Below are 21,420 nucleotides of genomic sequence, written 5' to 3'. Positions count from 1 at the left end.
CTGAGTCCTCGTCAGGTTCTTCACTGTTACAATCTGGAGACCTCGTAATTTGGTTGGGACACAAATTTGCAACTGGTATTCTGCTCCAAAGAGATTTTCCCCATGTATCTGCAAATTAAAATCAGAGTAGGAAATCAAAGCTGGTGTTGCTTGGCCACCTATAGCTTTACAATAATAAGTACTTACATGGAAGAGGAATTCCTTGTGGTGAGAAAGCCCCTGGCCTGTGTTCACGTACATTATGGATGGTCTGCAATTGAGAGGACATGCGTCAGCCCCTGAGGACTCTTTCTCCCTTTTTTGGAGACAGGGTCTCACTCTGTTGCCCAGGCTAGAGCTCAGTGGAACAGTCATGGCTCAATGGCAGTGGTGTGGTCTCGGCTCACTGCAACCTCCGCCTCCTGGGTTCAGGTGATTCTCCTGCCTCAGCCCCCCGAGTAGCTGAGATTACAGATGCCTGCCACCACACCTGGCTAGTTTTCATATTTTTAGTAGAGACGGGGTTTCACCATGTTAGCCAGGCTGGTCTTGAACTCCTGACCTCAGGTGATCCACCCACCTCGGCCTCCCAAAGTGCTGGGATGACAGGCGTGAGCCACCGTGCCCGGCCTTCTCTTTTTGAATGAACTTGAGTGCTTTCAACTGAATACATTAGGACAGAGGGCACCAGACCTTTACGAGGAATGAGGCTGGGTGCAGTGGTTCACGCCTGTCATCCCAGCACTTTGGGAGGCCGAGGTGGGCGGATCACCTGAGACCAGGAGTTCAAGACCAGCCTGGCCAACATGGTGAAATCCCTGTCTCTACTAAAAATTTTTTAAAAATGAGCTGGGCCTGGTGGTGTCCACCTGTAGTCTCAACTACTCGGGAGGCTGAGGCAGGAGAATCGCTTGAACCCGGGCAGCAGAGGTTGCAGTGAGCCGAGATTGCACCACTCCACTCCAGCCTGGGCAACAGAGTGAGACTTCATCTCAATTAAAAAAAAAAAAAAAGGAATAAAAGCTGAATGTCAAAATGTAAAGTGGTCGTAGCGCAGTTGGGGTGAGGTGGAATATTTGAATTCTGTATAGTTGGGCTGGTTCATTTTCTAATTATCCCTCAAATGGCCTTACTCATCCCCTCCTTACTTCCCAGTCCCACAGCTGCTTTCTTCCCTCCACAGCGTCGTGTTAATTCCCTTTTGTAGCAAGACTAATTGGCAACACACCTCCTTTGATGACCACGGTGGGGTTTCTATGACCCAAATGTTAGTACCCTAGAGATCAATATCAGAGTCTGGGTTCTAAGCAGGCTCCTCTCAGGACAGTGTCCACACTCATCCTGACCACCAGCTCCATCTACGAGAGAGAGCCCAAAGCTGTCCCCTGGGTGATGGAGTCACACTGCTGCTGGCCCCTTGGGAGTACTTACTTGGAGAGAACTGCAACGAAGGCATGCCTGAATTGAAGGGTGTGGGTCTCGTTGGCCAAAGACCGTCTTTCATTGGAACTAGGAATAAGAGTGTTAGTTCACAGCACACCTGCTTTGTACATAGCAAGCGCTTCTTAAAAAGGGCCTCGCTCTGTTGCCCAGGCTGGAGTGCAGTGGTGCGATCTCAGCTCACTGCAACCTCCGCCCCTGGGTTCAAGCAATTCTCATGCCTCAGCCTCCTGAGTAGCTGGAATTACAGGCATGTGCCACCATGCCCGGTTAATTTTTGTATTTTTAGTAGAGACGGGGTTTCACCATGTTGGCCAGGCTGGTCTCAAACTCCTGACCTCAAGTGATCTGCCTGCCTTGGCCTCCCAAAGTGCTGGGATTACAGGTGTGAGCCACTGCATGCGGCCTTTTTTTTTTTTTTTTTTTTTTAAGTTCCAGGGTACATGTGCAGGATGTGCAGGTTTGTTACATAGGTGAACGTGTGCCATGGTGCTTTGCTGCACCTGTCAACCCAGCACATAGTTACTAAGCCCAACACGTATTAGGTATTCTTCCTGAAGCTCTCCCTCCCCCTGCCCCTCCCACAGTCCCCAGTGTGTGCTGTTCCCCTCCCTGTGTCCATGTGTTCTCACTGCCTAACAGGTGCTTCTGCATCTGGCTCCCCAGGGTCACTGGGAGTCAGATAAGAAAAGGCTCTCAGAGGCCAGGCGCGGTGGCTCACACCTGTAATCCCAGTACTTTGGGAGGCCAAGGCTGGTGGATCATGAGGTCAGGAGTTCAAAACCAGCTTGGCCAAGATGGTGAAACCCAGTCTCTACTAAAACTACAAAAATTGGCTGGGCGTGGTGGTGGGCGCCTGTAATCCCAGCTACTCGGGAGGCTGAGGCAGAGAATTGCTTGAACCCGGGAAGCAGAGGTTACAGTGAGCCGAGATCATGCCACTGCACTCCAGCCTGGGAGACAGAGCGAGACTCTGTCTCAAAAAAATAAATAAATAAATAAATAAATAAAAGTCTTTCAGAGGTAAGCAATTGGAGTTCAGAACTGTCTCTAGAAGACCACACTTAGAAGAATACTGATTTTAAAAAGGTTTCTCAGCCTCCACACTATTGACATTTTGGGCCAGTTAGTTCTTGGTGGTGGAGGCTGACCTGTACTGCTCTGCGTGCTGTTTGGCAGTATTCCTGGCCTCTACCCACCAGATCTGCTACTGAACACCCCCCTCCCCAAGTCATAGCAATCAAAACAGGCACGGCCTCTGGTGGGCAGAATCACCTCCCTTTGAGAACTTCTTCCCTACAGCAGTCCCCACCTTACCCCCAAACAGAGGTCTTGCAGATAACAGAGCTATCCCAAGCTATTCCAAAGCTGAGTGAACCAGAACCAGAACCCCAAGGCTCATTCCGCCAGACTGTACTACAGTTTTACTTTGTGTGTGAACAAAAGAACATTTTAATTATCTCTGGTAACAAGAAGAGAAAGTCGAGTCCCTGCAGGGAAACAGATGCCTTCTGTGGGCTCACTGGGGTTTCCTTTCTCCCTGGGCGTAAGGGGGCCGTTCCTCTCACAGCGTGCATGTGGCAGGGAGATGACTTCCCGGGTCATAGCCTGACTCTGCTGTGACCCAGGCAGTACTTACTTGGTGACAGCCACAGTGATGTCTGCTGTCCTGTTTGGAAAGGCATTCTCCTCTAGCTGCCAAACGACTGAAACATGAGCCTATTTTAAAGGGGAAAAAATGGTCACTTGATTCCTCTCTATGCCACTCACGATTCAGACCGCTAGCTACTCGTGGAACAGACCTAGGAGACGATTCCTCAGATTTTCACATTCCTCACATATTTGTAACACAGCAGGTCTCCTTCCTTTCTTTCTTTTTTTTTTTTTTTTTTTTTTTGAGATGGAGTCTCGCTCCGTCACCCAGGATGGAGTGCAGTAGCACGATCTCGGCTCACTGCAACCTCTGCCTCCCGGGTTCAAGCTTTCTCCTGCCTCAGCCTCCCAAGTAGCTGGGATTAAAGCCATGCGCCACCACACCCGGCTAACTTTTGTATTCTTAGTAGAGACGGGTTTTCACCATGTTGCCCAGGCTGGTCTCGAACTCCTGACCTCAAATGATCCACCCACCTTGGCCTCCCAAAGTGCTGGGATTAGAGGCATGAGCCACTGCACCCAGCCCCGTTATTTCATTTAAGCCTCAAATACAAATACGGAGTAAGCAGGGCAGGCAGCCTCATTCCCCTTCTACAGTTGAAGAAGCCACTTCAGAGATTTCCCACAGCACAGAGATGATGAGTGACAGCTCAGGGTTAATAACTTTTGGTCTTGGCCGGGCATGATGATGGCTCATGCCTGTCATCCCAGCACTTTGGGAGGTCAAGGCAGGTGGATCACTTGAGGACAGGAGTTTGAGACCAGCCTGGCCAACATGGTGAAACCCCATCTCTACCAAAAATATAAAAAAAATTAGCCAGGTGTAGTGGTGCACACCTGTAATCCCAGCTGCTCAGGAGGCTGAGGAAGGAGAATCACTTGAACCCAGGAGGCGGAGGTTGCAGTGAGCTGAGATGGCACCACTGCACTCCAGCCTGGGTGACAGAACGAGACTCCATCTCAAAAAAAAAAACAAACTTTTGGTCTGACACGCCCTCCATACTACCCACAACTTCACTCTGCTTCACCGAGGTGAGCAGGCAGTTCATCTAGGGCTGTGTACTGGAAAGCTCTCGTCCCCATCACCCCGTACTTTCAGAGCCAACTTAGCCACTGTAAGCACTGCTGAGGTCAGACTGCAGTCAAGCAAAGCACAAAGCTGGAACCGAGAGATTCAAATGAGACCAAGATGCAGAAGACGCCAACTGCAGGGTGGTGAGAAGAGCGAATCAGTCCAAACCGACTCACAGATGACCTCTTGAGGACGGGGTGACCAATCCTGCAGTTCATGATCAGGACAGAAGCAACCGGCTGAGGGTCATCACACTGAATGTTTGGAGAAGGAGGCTGTTAACAGAGCAGATGACATTCTCTTAAAGAGCCAAAAACAAACAAACAAACAAACAAAACGCCGTTTCCTCATACCATTTCAGCAAACATTCACTAATTTTTCTGCCTGCCATACACCCTGCCAGGAGCTGAGGAAACAAAGCCCGCTTGGTCTCTGTCTTCCTCACAAACTGGACAGGCGGGGTCAGCAGTAGTCCCCAAGGAATTTAAATACAAGGTCTAAGGGGTGCTTCTGTGAGGGAGCTGCAGAGAACAGCAGTGGAGAAATATGAATTCCAACTCGGAGGAATCCGTAAGGTCTTCCTGGAGAAGGAGGCATTTGAGCTGGGCCTTGCACTGATGCAAACATAACCCACAGCCTGGCTGGAAGGCCGGCACACACCAGCACTGCCATGTCGCCACCAGGGCTCCCCACTCGGACCCCTGAGAGGCATATGATGACTGCAGTGACTTTTCTTAATTCTCCCAGGGACGGTCCATCCCTAGTTCCCCTCTAGATGCCTGGGAGATTGTTTTTTGTTTTTTTTGTTTTTTGTTTTTTGAGATGGAGTTTCGCCTTTTGCCCAGGCTGGAGTGCAATGGCGCGATCTCGGCTCACTGCAACCTCCACCTCCCGGGTTCAAGCAATTCTCCTGCCTCAGTCTCCCGAGTAGCTGGGATTATAGGTGCCTGCCACCACACCTGACTAATTTTTTTGTATTTTTAATAGAAACAGGGTTTCACCATGTTAGCCAGGCTGGTCTCGAACTCCTGACCTCAAGTGATCCACTCACTTCAGCCTCCCAAAGTGCTGGGATTACAGGCGTGAGCCACTGCACCCACCCAAAAACTACACTGTTGTGTGTATCACTGAATAACGGAAAAGGCGGTTATTAAAGGACTCTAGAGAAGGGTGGAGTTCAGATGAAATGTAAATAAAGTCACATTTTGATACCAAAGTAGGGCCGTGTGTCAAGGAGTCAGTCAACATCAGGGCAGCCTGTCAATCAGACCCAGGGCCCGCTTCCTTGGAAACCATTAATAGAGTAGAAAGTTCGAAGTAGGCCCAGGGTTCGCTTCCTCGGAAACCATTAATAGAGGGTAGAAAGTTGACAGACACTGTATCTGAAGCTCTGTACCTCAGGTGGAAACAGACTCTTCTCTTGGTCAAAATGACTTACACTCTCCAGGCAAGAGTGATAGGGGTTCATAATTACTGACGTAACTTCAAATAGCAAAGTTTTCTTTTTTTCTTTTTTTTTCTTTTTGAGACAGAGTCTTGCTCTGTCGCCCAGGCTGGAGTGCAGTGGCGCGATCTCGGCTCACTGCAAGCTCCACCTCCCGGGTTCACGCCATTCTCCTGCCTCAGCCTCCTGAGTAGCTGGGACTACAGGCGCCCGCCACCACGCCCGGCTAATTTTTTTTGTATTTTTAGTAGAGATGGGGTTTCACTGTGTTATCCAGGATGGTCTCGATCTCCTGACCTCGTGAACTGCCCGCCTCGGCCTCCCAAAGTGCTGGGATTACAGGCGTGAGCTACTGCGCCCGGCCCAAAGTTTTCTGATCTGTGATTTTAGAGAACAAAATTTCTCAGTGTGGCGATACTTGTCAACCACAGGGTGTCCTTGGGAAACAGACTGTTTCCTAGTATCCGGGTCTGTATCCAGCTTGGGGAATGGCAGGGCAGATTTTCACCTTCCCAGTCTAAGCTAATTTTTATTTTCTCAGTGTCTTAGGGCATTAGAGCTCACTTCTCTCTCAGAGCCCTGGTGAAGAAAGGCTGCACATAAGGAGGGTGGTAGCGCAGCAGAATGTGGTGCCTCAGGAGGCATGGAGCCGGACTGGCAGGGATTTATCTGGTTATTAACCATCTATTGGTTGGACCAGGAGGAGGCTGGAGGCAGGGGTGCCGGTGAGGGGGTCGCCACGGAAAAGCAGGCATGCAGCGAGGGAGGGGCGTGAGGGACCTGTTTCCACAGCCGCCGTCACAGTTACCTTTTGCATCCTCTTAAACTGCAAGTTTCTGGGGTAATTCAAGGCCATGCTTGTCATGTAGGAATCTTCCCCAGAGTTAGTTAGGCTGATGTTCAGAGTCAGCTCCTTTGTGAGACCCACCACCAATTCCTGCCTGCACAGGGTACAGATAAAAATGTTAGTTTATTTAATCTGTAAAAACTTCAATGCAATAGAATAGCACTTTTTTTTTTTTTAGACAGGGTCTCATTCTGTCACCGAAGCTAGAGTGTGGGTGCCATGGTGCAATGATCAAAGCTCACTGCAGCCTCCACTTCCTGGGCTCAAGTGATCCTCCCACCTCAGCCTCCCGAGTAGCTAGGACTACAGGCGTGTGCCACCATGCCCAGCTAATTTTTGTATTTTTTGTAGAGACAGGGTCTCGCCACGTGGCCCAGGCAGGTCTCAAACTCCTGGGCTCAAGTGATCCACTTGCCTTGGCCTCCCACAGTGCTGGGATTACAGGTGTAAGTCACCACACACAGCCCAGAATAGCACCTACTTAAGTAACTTCTTAGATAAGTTGCCTAAGGAATACGTTTAGCTTAGACATTCTTCCTCTCAACATAAGCAAACAGCTGGACTGCCACACCCATCTCAGTTGTTGCATGAGATGACGATAATAGCTGCCATTTATTTAGTGCTTACCATGTGCCAAGGACTGTGTTTCACACGCTCTACCCTCATAGTAACCCTGTGAAATAGTATAGCTACTCTCCATTTTATAGAAGAGGAAACAGAAGCCAAGACAGGCGAATTACCTGTCATCCCAGCACTTTGGGAGGCCGAGGTGGGTGGATCATCTGAGGTCAGGAGTTCGAGACCAGCCTGGCCAACATGGCGACACCCCATCTCTACTAAAAATACAAAAATTAGCTGGGTGTGGTGGCAGGTGCCTGTAATCCCAGCTACTTGGGAGGCTGAGGCAGAGAATTGCTTGAACCTAGGAGGCGGAGGTTGTAGAGGGCCGAGATCGTGCCACTATACTCCAGCCTGGGTGATAGGATGAGATTCCATCTCAAAAAAAAAAAAAAAAAAAAAATTAGCCAGGCGTGGTGCAGGCACTTGTAATCCCAGCTATTCAGGAGGCTGAGGCAGGAGAATTGCGTGAACCCGGGAGGCGGAGGTTGTAGTGAGCCGAGATCGCACCATTGCACTCCAGCCTGGGCAACAAGAGTGAAACTCCGTCTCAAAAAAAAAAAAAAAAAAAAAAAAAAAAAAAAAAAAAAGAAGGCTAATTAAATGCCTGGAGTCTAGCAGCCTCCAAAGAGTTGAGAGAATTGTACACAAATCCTCTTTCTACCACCAATTCACTGTGATGCTAGGTGAGGTACTCTATGACACAAATTCATCCATGCCACAATATTTATGGGGCACTGCTGTGCACTGGAGAACACTGTGCATAAGACATACTGTCCCACCCTCTTTCTTGGCCTCAGCTTCCTACCCACAAAATCATTCAGACCCTTCCCTGTGGTTTAAGACATGAGTCCGTGTGGCCTGGAAAAGAGGGTCCTGGGGATGTGTGAAAGGCTCCTCCAGAATGCCGAGGTATCACGGGGACCCGGAGTGCCGAACCACTCTCAGTAGCTGAGATCGACAGAAAAACATACTAGCAATACCAAGAAAACTGTTTTCCATCTGAAATGTCCGAAGATGAGATGTGCAGATCTAGGAAGTAATGTGACGTGTGTTTTGTTCCCATTGTTTGGTTTTGGTTTGGTTTTGATCCCAGCTGAGAAGAGGATGGATTGACTGGAGGGAGAGACAGGAAGCAGAGACACAGCCTGCCGTCTTCACCCAAGAGGTGATACATGCCTGAAATAAGGAAACAGTAGTGGACAGCTGGACACGGTGGCTCACGCCTGTAATCCTAGCACTTTGGGAGGTGAGGCAGGTGGATCACTTGAGGCCAGGAGTTCAAGACCAGCCTGGCCAACATGGTAAAACCCCATCTCTACTAAAAATACAAAAATTAGCTGAGTGTGGTGGTGTGCGCCTGTGATCCCAGCTACACAGGAGGCTGAGGCAGGGGAAGCACTTGAAGCCGGGAGGTGGAGGTTGCAGTGAGCCAAGATCGCGTCACTGCGCTCCTGCCTGGGTGGACAGAGTGAGACCCTGTCTCAAAAAAAGAAAAAAAAAAAAGACAACAGTAGTGGAGAAGGAAAGAAGTCAGAGACAGTAAAGCAAACGAAACTAAAAAGAGGCAGGGGAGGGGGGACAGAGGAGTCAAGGGAAAGTTCTGAGTTTCTAGCTCAGGTGGCTGAGTGGTGCCATTGACTGAGGGAGGTAACATGGGAGGAAGACCCGAGGGTGGAGGAAGATGCGTTCGGTCGGGGACATGACAAGAGGTGCACACAGGATAACAAAGCAGAGATGCTGACGTGTCAGCTGGACGCCCTATCCTAGAGCCCAGGCGTGAGACCTCAGTGTCATCAGAATTTTTAACAGCGTTGCCCCATCTGAGGCCTAGGGACCGTCTCAGAGGGCCCGGAATGCCAACATTTATGTATGCACATGTGATCTTCTAAGGAGAGAGGTCTGCAGTCTTCATTAGATTCTTTAGGGGATCTATGTCCTCAGAAAGGTCAAAAACCACTGAGACAGCTGGACACCGATGACCAGGCTCACTAGCGTTTTTGAAAGAGAAGCGTTTGCTTGCTATGTACACTAGGGGGCGATGTAGGGCAAGCCGTGCGTGCTGTTCTCTACTACCCCAGTAGCTGGCTGGGAGGTTGGTTCTTGGCTGTAATTAATTCCCTGCTGGAAACAGCTGTGCCTGCTTGTTAGGCTGGATTCCAGAGCACTTGACAGTCTTCAACTGGTCCTGCAAATGTCTGTGAAAGGGCTGACCAGGACTTGGGGAACTGCATTCTTCCCCATATACGGCAACTCCGGCCAGCTGGCCATCAGAATCACAATACATACACAGCTCTAGTCAGGGACGCTTGTTTGTTTTGTTTTGTTACCCCCCCCCCCCCCCGCCCCCGCCATATGGAGTCTTGCTCTGTCGCCCAGGCTGGAGCGCAGTGGTGTGATCTCGGCTCACTGCACGCTCCGCCTCCCGAGTTTGAGCGATTCTCCTGCCTCAGCCTCCCCAGTAGCTGGGATTACAGGCGCCCACCACCATGCCCAGCTAATTTTTGTATTTTTAGTAGAGACGGGGTTTCACCATGTTGACCATGCTGGTCTCAAACTCCTGACCTCGTGATCCGCCCACCTCGGCCTCCCAAAGTGCTGGGATTACAGACGTGAGCCACCGCGCCCGGCCTGGGAGGGCATTCTAAGATCACTACATGTCTAAACCCAAATTCATGTGCTTGGCAACACTGTCATTCTGGAATTCACTGTGGTCCAACAGAATGTCTGCAGCGATGGAGACAGGCGGTATCTGCGCTGCCCAACACCACCAGCCACAGGCGGCCACTGAGTCTTTGAAGTGTGGCTAATGTGACTGAGGAACAAAATGTCTCCTTGTGTTGAATTTTAACTCATGTACGTGTAAGCAGCTAAGTGTGGCTGGTGTGTTGGACAGTGCAGTGCCGCACGCTCGGGCTGTCGGCCTCTTTCCTCCCTCCGCCTCCACTCTGTCAGCGCATGCTATGGGCTGTCACTTTAAACCGTTACCCCGTCATGGCCCAGCCCCCATCGCCTCTCACCTGAGTGGTTACAAAGGGAGCAAGTGCCGCCCCTGCGCCCACCTTTGCTCCTACACTCTCTTCTCAGCTCAGCAGCAAGAAGGATCCTGCTAAGCTGCGTGAGCATGTCACTCCTCTGACTTCCCAGCTCACAGCAAAAGCCCTTCTGAGGGCTTCAGAAGCCCCATGGCCTCTTCCCCCTCCCTCCCCTTCCCTCATTACTGCCCGCCCCACTCCACTGCAGCCACTATGTCCTCACCCTGCCCCCCACCCGCCAGGCAGGCTCCCAACCCAGAGTACCTGCAGCTGCTTTTCCCTTAGACACCCATCCACATAGCTCGTTCCCCTACCTCCTCCAGTGTGTGCCAAAGTGTCACCCTCCCTGACCACCCCATTGAAAACTTCAGCATCAGCCGCCACCCAGCACTCCCTCCCACCTTCCCTGTGTCTTCAACGTTCATCTCATCAACATAGAATTGACCTACTTACCATCTTCTCCCCCTCAGAGCACCAGGAGGGCAGGGATTTTTGTCTGTGTTGTGCACAGAGGTATCCCCAGCACCTAGAGTGCTTGGCACAAAGCAGATGGTCCAGAAATATTTGATTGATTAGCTAATTTGGCCAAGAGGTGGGCCAGGAAAGAGGTTACCTCTAACTGAGGTAGAGGTCAGCCTGGCTGTGAAGAACGCTGGGTTCTGAATATAGCATTGGCCAGGATGTCAAGAGACCCAGGTTCCAGTCCACCAAATGGCCTATGCAGGGCCCTGGGCAACTGAGTCTGCTTCCTAATCTTGAAAGTGGGAAGACAGATCTCTGTCTTGCCTCCCTCCTAGGGTAGCTGAGGACATATTGAGATAATAAGTGCAGAAGCCATTTGCGGGCCACGGGGAGAGGGGAAGGGGGTGTGCAGGGTGTCCTAATGAAGGAATTGCCCAGGCGAGCGTTCGGGAGAAGGTTAATCAAGGAAACTGACGGCTGCATCCAACTCACTGAGAGACGGTGGTGGCCAACTGTAATTCTGCGACACAGAACAGCTTATTCTTGCAGGCCTTCTCATAGGGCAGCTGTAACCAGACAGACAGTCCCATCAGCCCAGGCCCCGCCTTCCCCAGCAGCCCTGCCTCTGGCTCTTCTCCTTATAGGACGTTTAGGGCTGTGCTTCCTGCTCATTCTGAGAAGTGCAGTTACAGGGAGGTGAGGGGTGCAGGCTGGGATTACCCCTGAAGAACAGGGACTGTGACATTCCTCGGTGACATTCCTGGATCTGCCCTATAAAATGGGCACACTGTGACCCAGTCCTCTGGCCAAGGTAAAAACCGGGGTGACCGGCCGGGCGCGGTGGCTCACGCTTGTAATCCCAGCACTTTGGGAGGCCGAGGTGGGCGGATCACGAGGTCAGTAGATCGAGACCACGGTGAAACCCCGTCTCTACTAAAAAATACAAAAAAATTAGCCGGGCGCGGTGGCGGGCGCCTGTAGTCCCAGCTACTCGGAGGCTGAGGCAGGAGAATGGCGTGAACCCGGGAGGCGGAGCTTGCAGTGAGCCGAGATTGCGCCACTGCACTCCAGCCCGGGCGACAGAGCGAGACTCTGTCTCAAAAAAAAAAAAAAAAAAAAAAAAAAAAAAAAAAAAACCGGGGTGACCTTCATGGAATGTTAGGGGTTCCCATGACATTTACATCATGCGAATTAAGCAGCAACACACAACTTTGTGCATTTAGGGAGCAGACACCTACGTGAAGAGAAGCTTCCTTAGTCTTTTCAGATGTAGGCAGAACAGCCCAGGCAGGAATGGAGGATACCTAGCCAAATATTGTCAAGGTCCAGGCCTTGGAGGTTCTCTTCCTCACGGCTAGTCATCTGTTTTTTTTGTTTGTGTGTTTGTGTGTTTGTTTGTTTGTTTGTTTTCAGATGGAGTCTCGCTCTGTTGCCCAGGCTGGAGTGCAGTGGCACGATCTTGGCTCACTGCAACCTCCACCTCCCGGATTCAAGTGATTCTCCTGCCTCAGCCTCCCAAGTAGCTGGATTACAGGCATGTGCCACCACGCCAGGATAATTTTGTATTTTTATTAGAGAAAGGAGTTCGCCATGTTGACCAGGTTGGTTTCAAACTCCTGACCTCAGGTCATCCACCCGCCTTGGCCTTCCAAAGTGTTGGGATTACAGGTGTGAGCCACCACGCCCGGCCTGGCTAGTCATCTCTGTAAGCTAACTATTTCCCTTGCCTACACATAACCAACTAATTCTGAAAGCCACATTTCAAAAGGCCCCATGGAGGTTGAAAAGCTCCAGTTCATGTTTTTAAAAATTCCAGTGTTCTAAAGTAGCTGGGTCTGTTTTTGTATTATGAAGGCACAGCCTCTGCACTTCGCACTTCTCTCCCGGCGGCCACCTCGGCAGCTTTCTGCAGGTCTCTTCCCATGGCCTAGGGTGGGAACGAGAGCCCAGGGCTTGAAAGGAAACTTTCTACTTCCTGTGAAGGGGGATGCCATTTGCAGAAGTCAAAGCGTGGCGCTCTCTCTAAGTGGGTCAACAGTTTCATGCAGGGTTTTTTGTTGTATTTTTAATATAGCCACGTAGCCTGATCTCTTCCACCTAGCCCCAGTGAAAGAGAATGGGGTTAAGCCAGCTAAACTCCCAGCTAGAACGCACTTTCTGGTAACATCAATGTGCCTAACACCACATGATTTTTCCTCACCCATTTTATACAGGGAATAAATTTTTAAAAATCTCTTTGCCATAGCATAATAGTCATCACTGGTTAAGGAAAGACACATAAAGAGATGTTAAGCAGGATACAATCTCAAGGCATCTCACCATAAAATGAGATGTGCTTATTAATGACACAGGCAAACAGCACTAGGAATGGACAAATCCACATTAGGTGCCTCCTGAGATAGTGTACTGAGAAGGACACACTTTACTTCTGTGATATTCCTGCCAAAAATGCATAACCTGGCTGGGCGTGGTGGCTCACGTCTGTAATCCCAGCACTTTGGGAGGCCAAGGTGGGTGAATCACCTGAGGTCAGGAGTTCGAGACCAGTCTGGCCAACACAGTGAAACCCCGTCTCTACTAAAAGTACAAAAATTAGCCGAGCATGGTGATACATGCCTGTAATCCCAGCTGCTCGGGAGGCTGAGGCAGGAGAATCACTTGAACCCGGGAGGCAGTGAGCCAAAATCACGCCATTGCACTCCAGCCTGGGCAACAAGGGTGAAACTCTGCCTCAAAAACAAAACAAAACAAAACAAGAATGCATAACCTGAATCTAATTATGAAGAAACATCAGACTAATTGAGGAACGTTCTACAAAAGGACTGGCCTGTACCCTTCAAAAATGTTAATGTCATTAAAAGACAAGGAAAGACTGAGAAACTCTTCCAGATTAAAGGAGACTAAAGATAAATAACTGTAGAACGCTGTGAATCATCCTGGACCAGAACCCTTGTTTTTCTTTTGCTACAAAGGACATTAATAGGACAACTGGCAAAATTTGAATAAAGTTTGTAGATTAGATAATAGTATTTTATCAATGTGAATTTCCTGATTTTGATTATTGTACTATGTTAAGACAATGTCTTTGTTTTGGGAAATATATATTGAATGTTTTTTTGTTTTGTTTCTTTTGAGATGGAGTCTTTCTCTGTCACCCAGGCTGGAGTGCAGTGGCACAATCTTGGTTCACTGCAACCACCGCCTCCTGGGTTCAAGCAATTCTCCTGCCTCAGCCTCCTGAGTAGCTGGGACTACAGGCATGCACCACCACACTGGGCTAATCTTTGTATTTTTTAAATTTTTTACTTTTTATTTTTTTGAGATGGAGTCTTGCTCTGCTGCCTAGGCTGGAGTGCAATGGCATGGTCTTGGCTCACTGCAACCTCTGCCTCCTGGGTTCAAATGATTCTCCTGCCTCAGACTCCCTAGTAGCTGGGACTACAGGCACGCGCCACCACACTCGGCCAATTTTTGTATTTTTAGTAGAGACAGGGTTTCACCATCTTGGCCAGGCTGGTATCGAACTCCTGACCTCAGGTGATCCACCTGCCTCAACCTCCCAAGGCATTGGGATTACAGGCATCAGCCAGGGCACCCGGCTGTCAAAAGTTTCTTATGACACTACCCGCCTGTCTAAGCTGCACTGATGGGCGCCAGGAGGAGAGGCTAGGATACAGGTTTGGTGGGGCCATTCAGCCTGAAGGCCCTGGCAGGGCGTGAACAGGCAGGTGCGCCAAAGGGCATCCTCTCTGCAGTGCAAGACACAACAGCTCCAGTCTAGTTCCCACAAGGGGCCCCCACCACAGCGTCATCAGAGCCGCTTGTCAAGTGAGGTCCCCAGGATGCAATGTATGCATGTGCCTCGTGAAAGATGCAGGAAGCGCTTTTGTGAACATATAGGAACAAGCCCCAGGGGCAGATGGAGACCTGCGTTACCCATGAGTCCTCACTCACGGGTACACATGAACACCATCGCAGGGACTCAGTTTCACCATGTGTGCGGTGAGGGGCCCAAATGCCGTCTGAAGACATTCCCTCCCAACTCCAACATTCTTAGAAGTTAGGGGAGCAGGTGCTTTCTGTGGGATGGGCTCTCAAGAGGTCTGGGTACTGGCTGTGGGTAGAGTCACCTGGAAGATGGCAAAGGGCTCAGCGTAGCGGTCCAGGATGGGCTGGGGATGGTCCGTCTGTCCCTCAGGGGTCTGGAGCTGGTAGCTGACTTTGACACTGGCATTGGAGAAGCAGTCCTCCTCACAGACCTGTGGGGTCACCACGGAAGGCAGGGTTAGAGTTGGATGTGGGGGAGAAGATGACAACAATAATGCTTTTTTTTCTTTTTTCTTTTTTCTTTTTGAGATGGAGTCTCGCTCTGTTGCCCAGGCTGGAGTGCAGTGGCGTGATCTCAGCTCACTGCAACCTCCGCCTCCCGGGTTCAAGCAGTTCTCCTACCTCAGTCTCCTGAGTAGCTGGGATGACAGGCGCCCGCCACCAAGCCCAGCTAATTTTTGTATTTTTAGTAGAGATGGGGTTTCACCATGTTGGCCAGGCTGGTCTCGAACTCCTGACCTCAAGTGATCCGCCCGCCTCAGCCTCCCAAAGTGCTGGGATTATAGGCGTCAGCCACCACGACTGGCCTCTTTTCTTTCTTTTTTTTTTTTTTAGATAAGGTCTCACTCACTCTGTCACCCAGGCTGGAGTGCAGTAGCACCATCATGGCTCACTGCAGCCGCAACCACCTGGGCTCAAGAAGTCTACCCACCTTGGCCTCCCAAAGTGCTGAGATTCCAAATATGAGCCACTGCGCCTGGCAAGAATACTTTCTACTTTGATGTCATCATAAGAAGAAATAAACAATAAAAGTGGTGGGTCACAAGTCCTAAGCATCTTCCAAATAAGCCAGGCTGAAGGGACACGTCCTTCAAGCAAGCTGCCAAGTGCTTTGGGAAAAATCTCCTTCGTTCTACTATGGTTTTGTGTCTCATAGCTGCTATGGTTCTCACCCCAATCACAAAGGGGGAAAGAACTGGCTCAGACAGAAGGGAAGAGTTACAGCCACACCTGTGTTTATCAAGATCTTTCTCTTTTTTTTTTTTTTTTTGAGATGGAGTCTCGCTCTGTCGCCCAGGCTGGAGTGCAGTGGCTCGATCTCGGCTCTCTGCAACCTCTGCCTCTTAGGTTCAAGGTTCTCCTGCCTCAGTCTCCCAAGTAGCTGGGACTACAGGTGCATGCCACCACGCCTGGCTAATTTTTGTATTTCTTTTTTAGTAGAGACAGGGTTTTACCACACTGGTCAGGCTTGTCTCGAACTCCTGACTTCAGGTGATCCGCCCACCTCGGCCTCCCAAAGTGCTGGGATTAGAGGCGTGGGCCGCCGCGCCCAGCCAACCAAGACCTTTCTCAAAGCAACATGGAGGACATATGAGAGAGGTAAGAGAGAAGATAAGGGATGGCTTAGCATACCATTTGCCACTCCCTTTGTTTAAATGAGCCTTTCTGCTACCATAAGAGCCTGGAGCCCATGGGAGTAGGTGAGCATGATTCTCTGGTAGAGAATGTGATTGCGCCTTTATTTAAGGAAGGCTGTAGACTTGCTAGAAACTTTCTTAATCAAATTAACCATCACTTTGGGGGTAAATGTGTATTCAGAAGAATAATTCATGCATTTGTTTATTGGAATAAATGATCCATGTAGATCTAAAGTTCTAGATCCTGTCAGGGTTTGAGTCCCGACATACTTTTTTTCCCCCATGTCTCTGGGCATCTTTGCTAGGAGTAAACCTTTCTAGATAGTCATTTCTATCTTTTTATTCTTCCTTTTAGTTGTTCACTTTTTCTGATGCCAATCGACATTCAGGCCCTCGGTCCTAGTTATTATCAGGTGAGGTCAGATAACGGATGCCAAGAACACCTGGCATTCCTGAGTTACCAAGAAAAACGTCAGGAATGACAGCATCTCCATCTTCTGTGTCATTATGTGGTTCTTGATTTATTATTATTATCATATTATTATTATTTTGAGATGGACTTTCGCTCTTGTTGCCCAGGCTGGAGTACAGTGGCATGATTTCGGCTCACTGCAACCTCCGCCCCCTGGGTTCCAGCGATTCTCCTTCCTCAGCCTCCCGAGTAGCTGGGATTACAGGCGCACACCAGCACGCCCGGCTAATTTTTGTGTTTTTAGTGGAGACAGGGTTTCACCTTGTTGGCCAGGCTGGTGTCGAACTCCTGACTTCAAGTGATCCACCCGCTTTGGCCTCCCAAAGTGCTGGGATGACAGGCGTGAGCCACTGTGCCTGGCCTGTTAGGATTATTTTAATCACCTCATTTGTAGGTCTGGGTATGTGCCCTTCACTGCATCACATCAAGTCCTTTCTCAATGACAAAGACCCCTCTGGACTCCCATCCAAACTCCCCCACTCACCTCTCCCTCTGTGGGCATGAGCAGGAGGTCCTCACAAAGCTGGGATCCGCTGCTCCACTCCCTCAGGCAGCCCAGACAGCTTCTTACGTCTGAACACTGCAGCCTTCTCCTCTGCTTCCCCACATCCACGTCCAGCGTGAAGTTGAGAGATGCCCCTCGGAGGCCTGGGAATGAAGACCAGACCTTCCCGATGAGGTGGGGACGAACCAGCTGCAGACAGAAGGCTCCCAGCCTGCCTGAGGTTCCTTGTAGCCCCTGCTGAACAGTGTCCCCATGCAGGTACTTCCCCGGGGCTGGACTCCTGCATCGCTTTCTCAAAGACATTTTTCTCACTGTCTTCTGACACCTGACCAGGGTCTCTGAGTGCTCCAGCCCCAAACCCGGAACAACACATTCCCAGGACTGAGTCAGCCTTCCTTAGGGAAGGAGGGCTCGGGAAGGGGATCGAGACTGAAGAAGAAAATAAGGAGGAAGAGAGACAACAAAGAGAATGGAGAGGGAAAGAGGGACTCTATGGAGGAAAACCCCGGGACGGCAGAGCTGGAAGCACCGTGGAGGTTCTGGGGCCGCCTCTCTTACTGTACAGAACAGAACCAGCTCAGCTAGGGAAAGACACTTGCCTAGCATCACACAGCCCATCGAGCTCTGTGTCCTGGAAGGGACAGGTCTGTTATTTTCTTTTTTTTCTTTTGAGACGGAGTCTTGCCCTGTCGCCCAGGCTGGAGTGCAGTGGCGTGATCTCGGCTCACTGCAAGCTCCACCTCCCGGGTTCACACCATTCTCCTGCCTCAGCCTCCCGAGTAGCTGGGACTACAGGCGCCCGCCACCACGCCTGGCTAATTTTTTGTATTTTGTTTAGTAGAGACGGGGTTTCACTGTGTTAGCCAGGATGGTCTCGATCTCCTGACCCCGTGATCCGCCCGCCTCGGCCTCCCACAGTGCTGGGATCACAGGCATGAGCCACCGCGCCCGGCCTTCTGAGTCTTTTTTTCAGAAACTCAACCCTTCCACCCTGAGGAAGGGCCCCAGTGTTCCTCTTCCCAACAGTGTCAGCTCTAAACCCCTTCCGAGTGTGGACATAACCTCAGACCACCCTTTCTTGAGGCAGTTTGCATTTAACAAACCTGGAGACTAAGGAGCTAAGCTCTAATCGAGGAATTCAAGCACCAGGACCTCAGACCAACACCCACCCACCCCCCGCCCCAGTCCTCTTTCCCCGCCCCTTACAGAAGCCAAAAAGGAAGGACCATCACGTCAGGCCGGGGGTAGCTGGACCATCTTTTACCTGACTCAGAGGCTGTGGTTACAGAGCTGATTTCAAAACATAAACCGACATTCACGACGCCGTTGAAGCCGATGGGCAGTGCGCTGGGGGTGAAGGCCATGGAGACGTTCAGGCGAACCACAGGCCGGGAGCTAAACAAGACAGCAAAGAGGATGGGAGAAGTGACTGCTCGGCCTCTGGGTCAGGGCCTGGCTGATTGGTTCATGCATTCAATGGGTCGCTATCAAACATGCCCACATCCAGGTGACCCCTGAGTCTCAGGGTACAGTGGGGAAAGAGACAAGTTTCTGCTTTCGTGGGAAAGCAGACAACAAGCAAATAAACGAGAGAAACAGGGAAATACTATGCATTGGCAAGGCTATGACAAAAATTAAAATACTGTTGGCCGAATGCGGTGGCTCACGCCTGTAATCCCAGCACTGTGGGAGGCTGAGGCGGGCGGATCACCTGAGGTCAGGAGTTCGAGACCAGCCTGGCCAATGTGGTGAAACCCATCGCTACTAAAAATTCAAAACTTAGCTGGGCGTGGTGGCGGGTGCCTGTAATCCCAGCTACTCGGGAGGCTGAGGCAGGAGAATTGCTTAAACCTGGGAGGCAGAGGTTGCAGTGAGCTGAGATCCTGCCACAGCACTCCAGCCTGGGTGACAGAGCAAGACTCCATCTTAACAACAACAACAAAAATACTGTAATAAAGACTGAGGGCTACTGAGACTGGGTGGTCAGAGATGGTGTGGCTGATGAGGAAGCATTTCAGTTGAGATTTGTTAACAAGAAACAGCCAGCTGTGTGAGGATCTGGGGAAGAGCACTCCAGGAAGAAAGCACAGCCAGTGCCAAGGGCCTGTGGCAGGAATACTTTTGGTTTGTTTGAGGAGCACAAAGGTCAGCGTGCCTGGAGCCTAATTAGTGAGACAGAGGATGGGAGGAGGAGATGGGAATGGAGGGGCGGGGTGGGCCAGGCCACGAAGAGCCCTGTAAAGTCATGGTGAGGAATTGGGATTTTACTCTAAATAGGAGCCGTGGAGGAGTTTCAGGAAGCAGAGTGAAGGGATCGGGCTGCTGCTGTGTGGAGAATGGAGCGCAGGGGCTGGGAGCAGGGAAGGCTGTCGCAGCAGTGTCCGGGGAGTGAAGACAGTGCCTGCGCTGGGAGGAGGTCTGGAGGCAGAGCCAACTGACTTGTTGATGTGGTGGAAAGGAAGGAACAAGAGGCATCAAGGACAACGCCTAGTGAAGGGGTGGCCTGCCCCTCCACACCTGTGGGTATTTCTAGTCGGGTGGGAGAGACTGAGAAAAGAAATAAGACACAAAGTATAGAGAAGCAATAGTGGGCCCAGGGGACCGGCGCTCAGCATACCAAGGACCCGCACCGGCACCGGGCTCTGAGTTCCCTCAGTTTTTATTGATTATTATTTTCATTATTTCAGCAAAAAGGAATGTAGTAGGAGAGCAGGGTGATAATAAGGAGAAGGTCAGCAAAAAACACGTGAGCAAAAGAATCTATGTCATAATTAAGTTCAAGGGAAGGTACTATGCCTGGACGTGCACGTAAGCCAGATTTATGTTTCTCTCCACCCAAACATCTCAGCGGAGTAAAGAATAACAAAGCAGCATTGCTGCCACCATGTCTCGCCTCCCACCATAGGGCGGTTTTTCTCCTATCTCAGAATAGAACAAATGTACAATCGGGTTTTATATCGAGACATTCAGTTCCCAGGGGCAGGCAGGAGACAGTGGCCTTCCTCCATCTCAACTGCAAGAGGCTTTCCTCTTTTACTAATCCACCTCAGCACAGACCCTTTACGGGTGTCAGGCTGGGAGACGGTCAGGTCTTTCTCATCCCACGAGGCCATATTTCAGACTATCACATGGGGAGAAACATTGGACAATACCCCACTTTCAAGGGCAGAGGTCCCTGCGGCCTTCCGCAGTGCATTGTGCCCCTGGTTTATTGAGACTAGAGAATGGCGATGACTTTTACCAAGTATACTGCCTGTAAACATTTTGTTAACAAGGCACGTCCTGCACAGCCCTAGATCACTTAAGCCTTGATTTTATGCAACACATGTTTTTGTGAGCTCCAGGTTGGGTCAAAGTGGCTGGGGCAAAGCTACAAATGAACAACATCTCAGCAAAGCAATTGTTTACAGTACAGGGCTTTTTCAAAATGGAGTCTCTTATATCTTCCTTTCTGTATAGACACAGTAACAGTCTGATCTCTCTTTCTTTTCCCTACACCTAGGTTTTCATCCTGAATTGCTAGGTGGATGATGGTGCCATTTGCTGAGACAGAAAGCCTGAGGGCAGGACAGATTTGGGGGAACGAAGGGTGGGGGGAGATAAGCGCTCTGTTTTTAGACATGTTCACTTCAGGATGACTGTGAGCGGCAGCCCAGAGAGGTGCTGGGTAGACAGCGAGTCTGCAGCTTGGTGGAGAGGACGGGACAGACGGGCGCTCCGTGAGCTCATTTACAACCACAGGACTTGATCATTCACTGAGGGATGGGGCACAAAAACTCTGCAATTCTTGGCCGGGTGCAGTGGCTCATGCCTGTAAGTCCAGCACTTTGGGAGGCTGAGGCGGGTGGATCACGAGGTCAGGAGTTCAAGACCAGCCTGGCCAACATGGTGAAACCCTGTCTCTACTAAAAATACAAAAATTAGCCGGGCGTGGTGGCAGATGCCTGTAATCCCAGCTCCTCGGGAGGCTGAGGCAGGAGAATTGCTTGAACCTGGGAGGCAGAGGTTGCAGTGAGCCGAGATTGCATCACTGCACTCCAGCCTGGGCAAAAAAGGAAGACTCTGTCTCAAAAAAAAAAACACAAAAAAACAAAAACAAAAACAAAACTCTGCAATTCTGAGTAATCATAGCCATCGCTGAGCACTGTGCTAAATACTTTGCATATATTCACTTGCCTGATCCTCATAGCTCTGGGAGGTAGGTGCTCTTATAATTCCTAGGTAAGGTCTTAGAATTAAATAGCCTGCCCAAAGGCACACTGAGAGGGCTGAGAGCTGAGATTCAAACCCAGACAGGCAGCCTGCAGAGCCTGTGCCCGCAACCACGGTGCTGGCTCCCTCCCTCGGTGCCCAATGTCTGCGGGGAGCTATTTAGAGCAGGGCAAATGGGTGAGGCTGGGCCTGGGGCCCCGGAAAGCAGGACAGAGC

At 50.5% G+C, this 21,420-nt stretch overlaps 1 protein-coding gene across 1 annotated transcript in view; it reads right to left on the bottom strand.

The window, feature by feature from the left end:
• ITGAE (integrin subunit alpha E) overlaps window positions 1-21,420 on the bottom strand; it is a 74,005-nt gene that overhangs the window by 13,202 nt on the left and 39,383 nt on the right. The window contains exons 18-27 of the mRNA XM_063628408.1: window positions 18,257-18,387; window positions 16,972-17,135; window positions 14,681-14,809; window positions 11,043-11,116; window positions 6,397-6,529; window positions 4,321-4,419; window positions 3,059-3,138; window positions 1,411-1,488; window positions 187-250; window positions 1-108 (exon numbers count right to left, since the gene is read on the bottom strand). Coding sequence (XP_063484478.1) covers window positions 1-108; window positions 187-250; window positions 1,411-1,488; window positions 3,059-3,138; window positions 4,321-4,419; window positions 6,397-6,529; window positions 11,043-11,116; window positions 14,681-14,809; window positions 16,972-17,135; window positions 18,257-18,387 — 1,060 coding nt within the window. The remainder of the gene's footprint in view (window positions 109-186; window positions 251-1,410; window positions 1,489-3,058; window positions 3,139-4,320; window positions 4,420-6,396; window positions 6,530-11,042; window positions 11,117-14,680; window positions 14,810-16,971; window positions 17,136-18,256; window positions 18,388-21,420) is intronic.

This window comes from Symphalangus syndactylus, chromosome 20 (assembly GCF_028878055.3).
Source record: "Symphalangus syndactylus isolate Jambi chromosome 20, NHGRI_mSymSyn1-v2.1_pri, whole genome shotgun sequence".
Classification (NCBI taxonomy): domain Eukaryota; kingdom Metazoa; phylum Chordata; class Mammalia; order Primates; family Hylobatidae; genus Symphalangus; species Symphalangus syndactylus.
The sequence above is the reverse complement of the archived record's forward strand: the minus strand, read 5'-3'. Positions and strand labels throughout refer to the sequence as shown.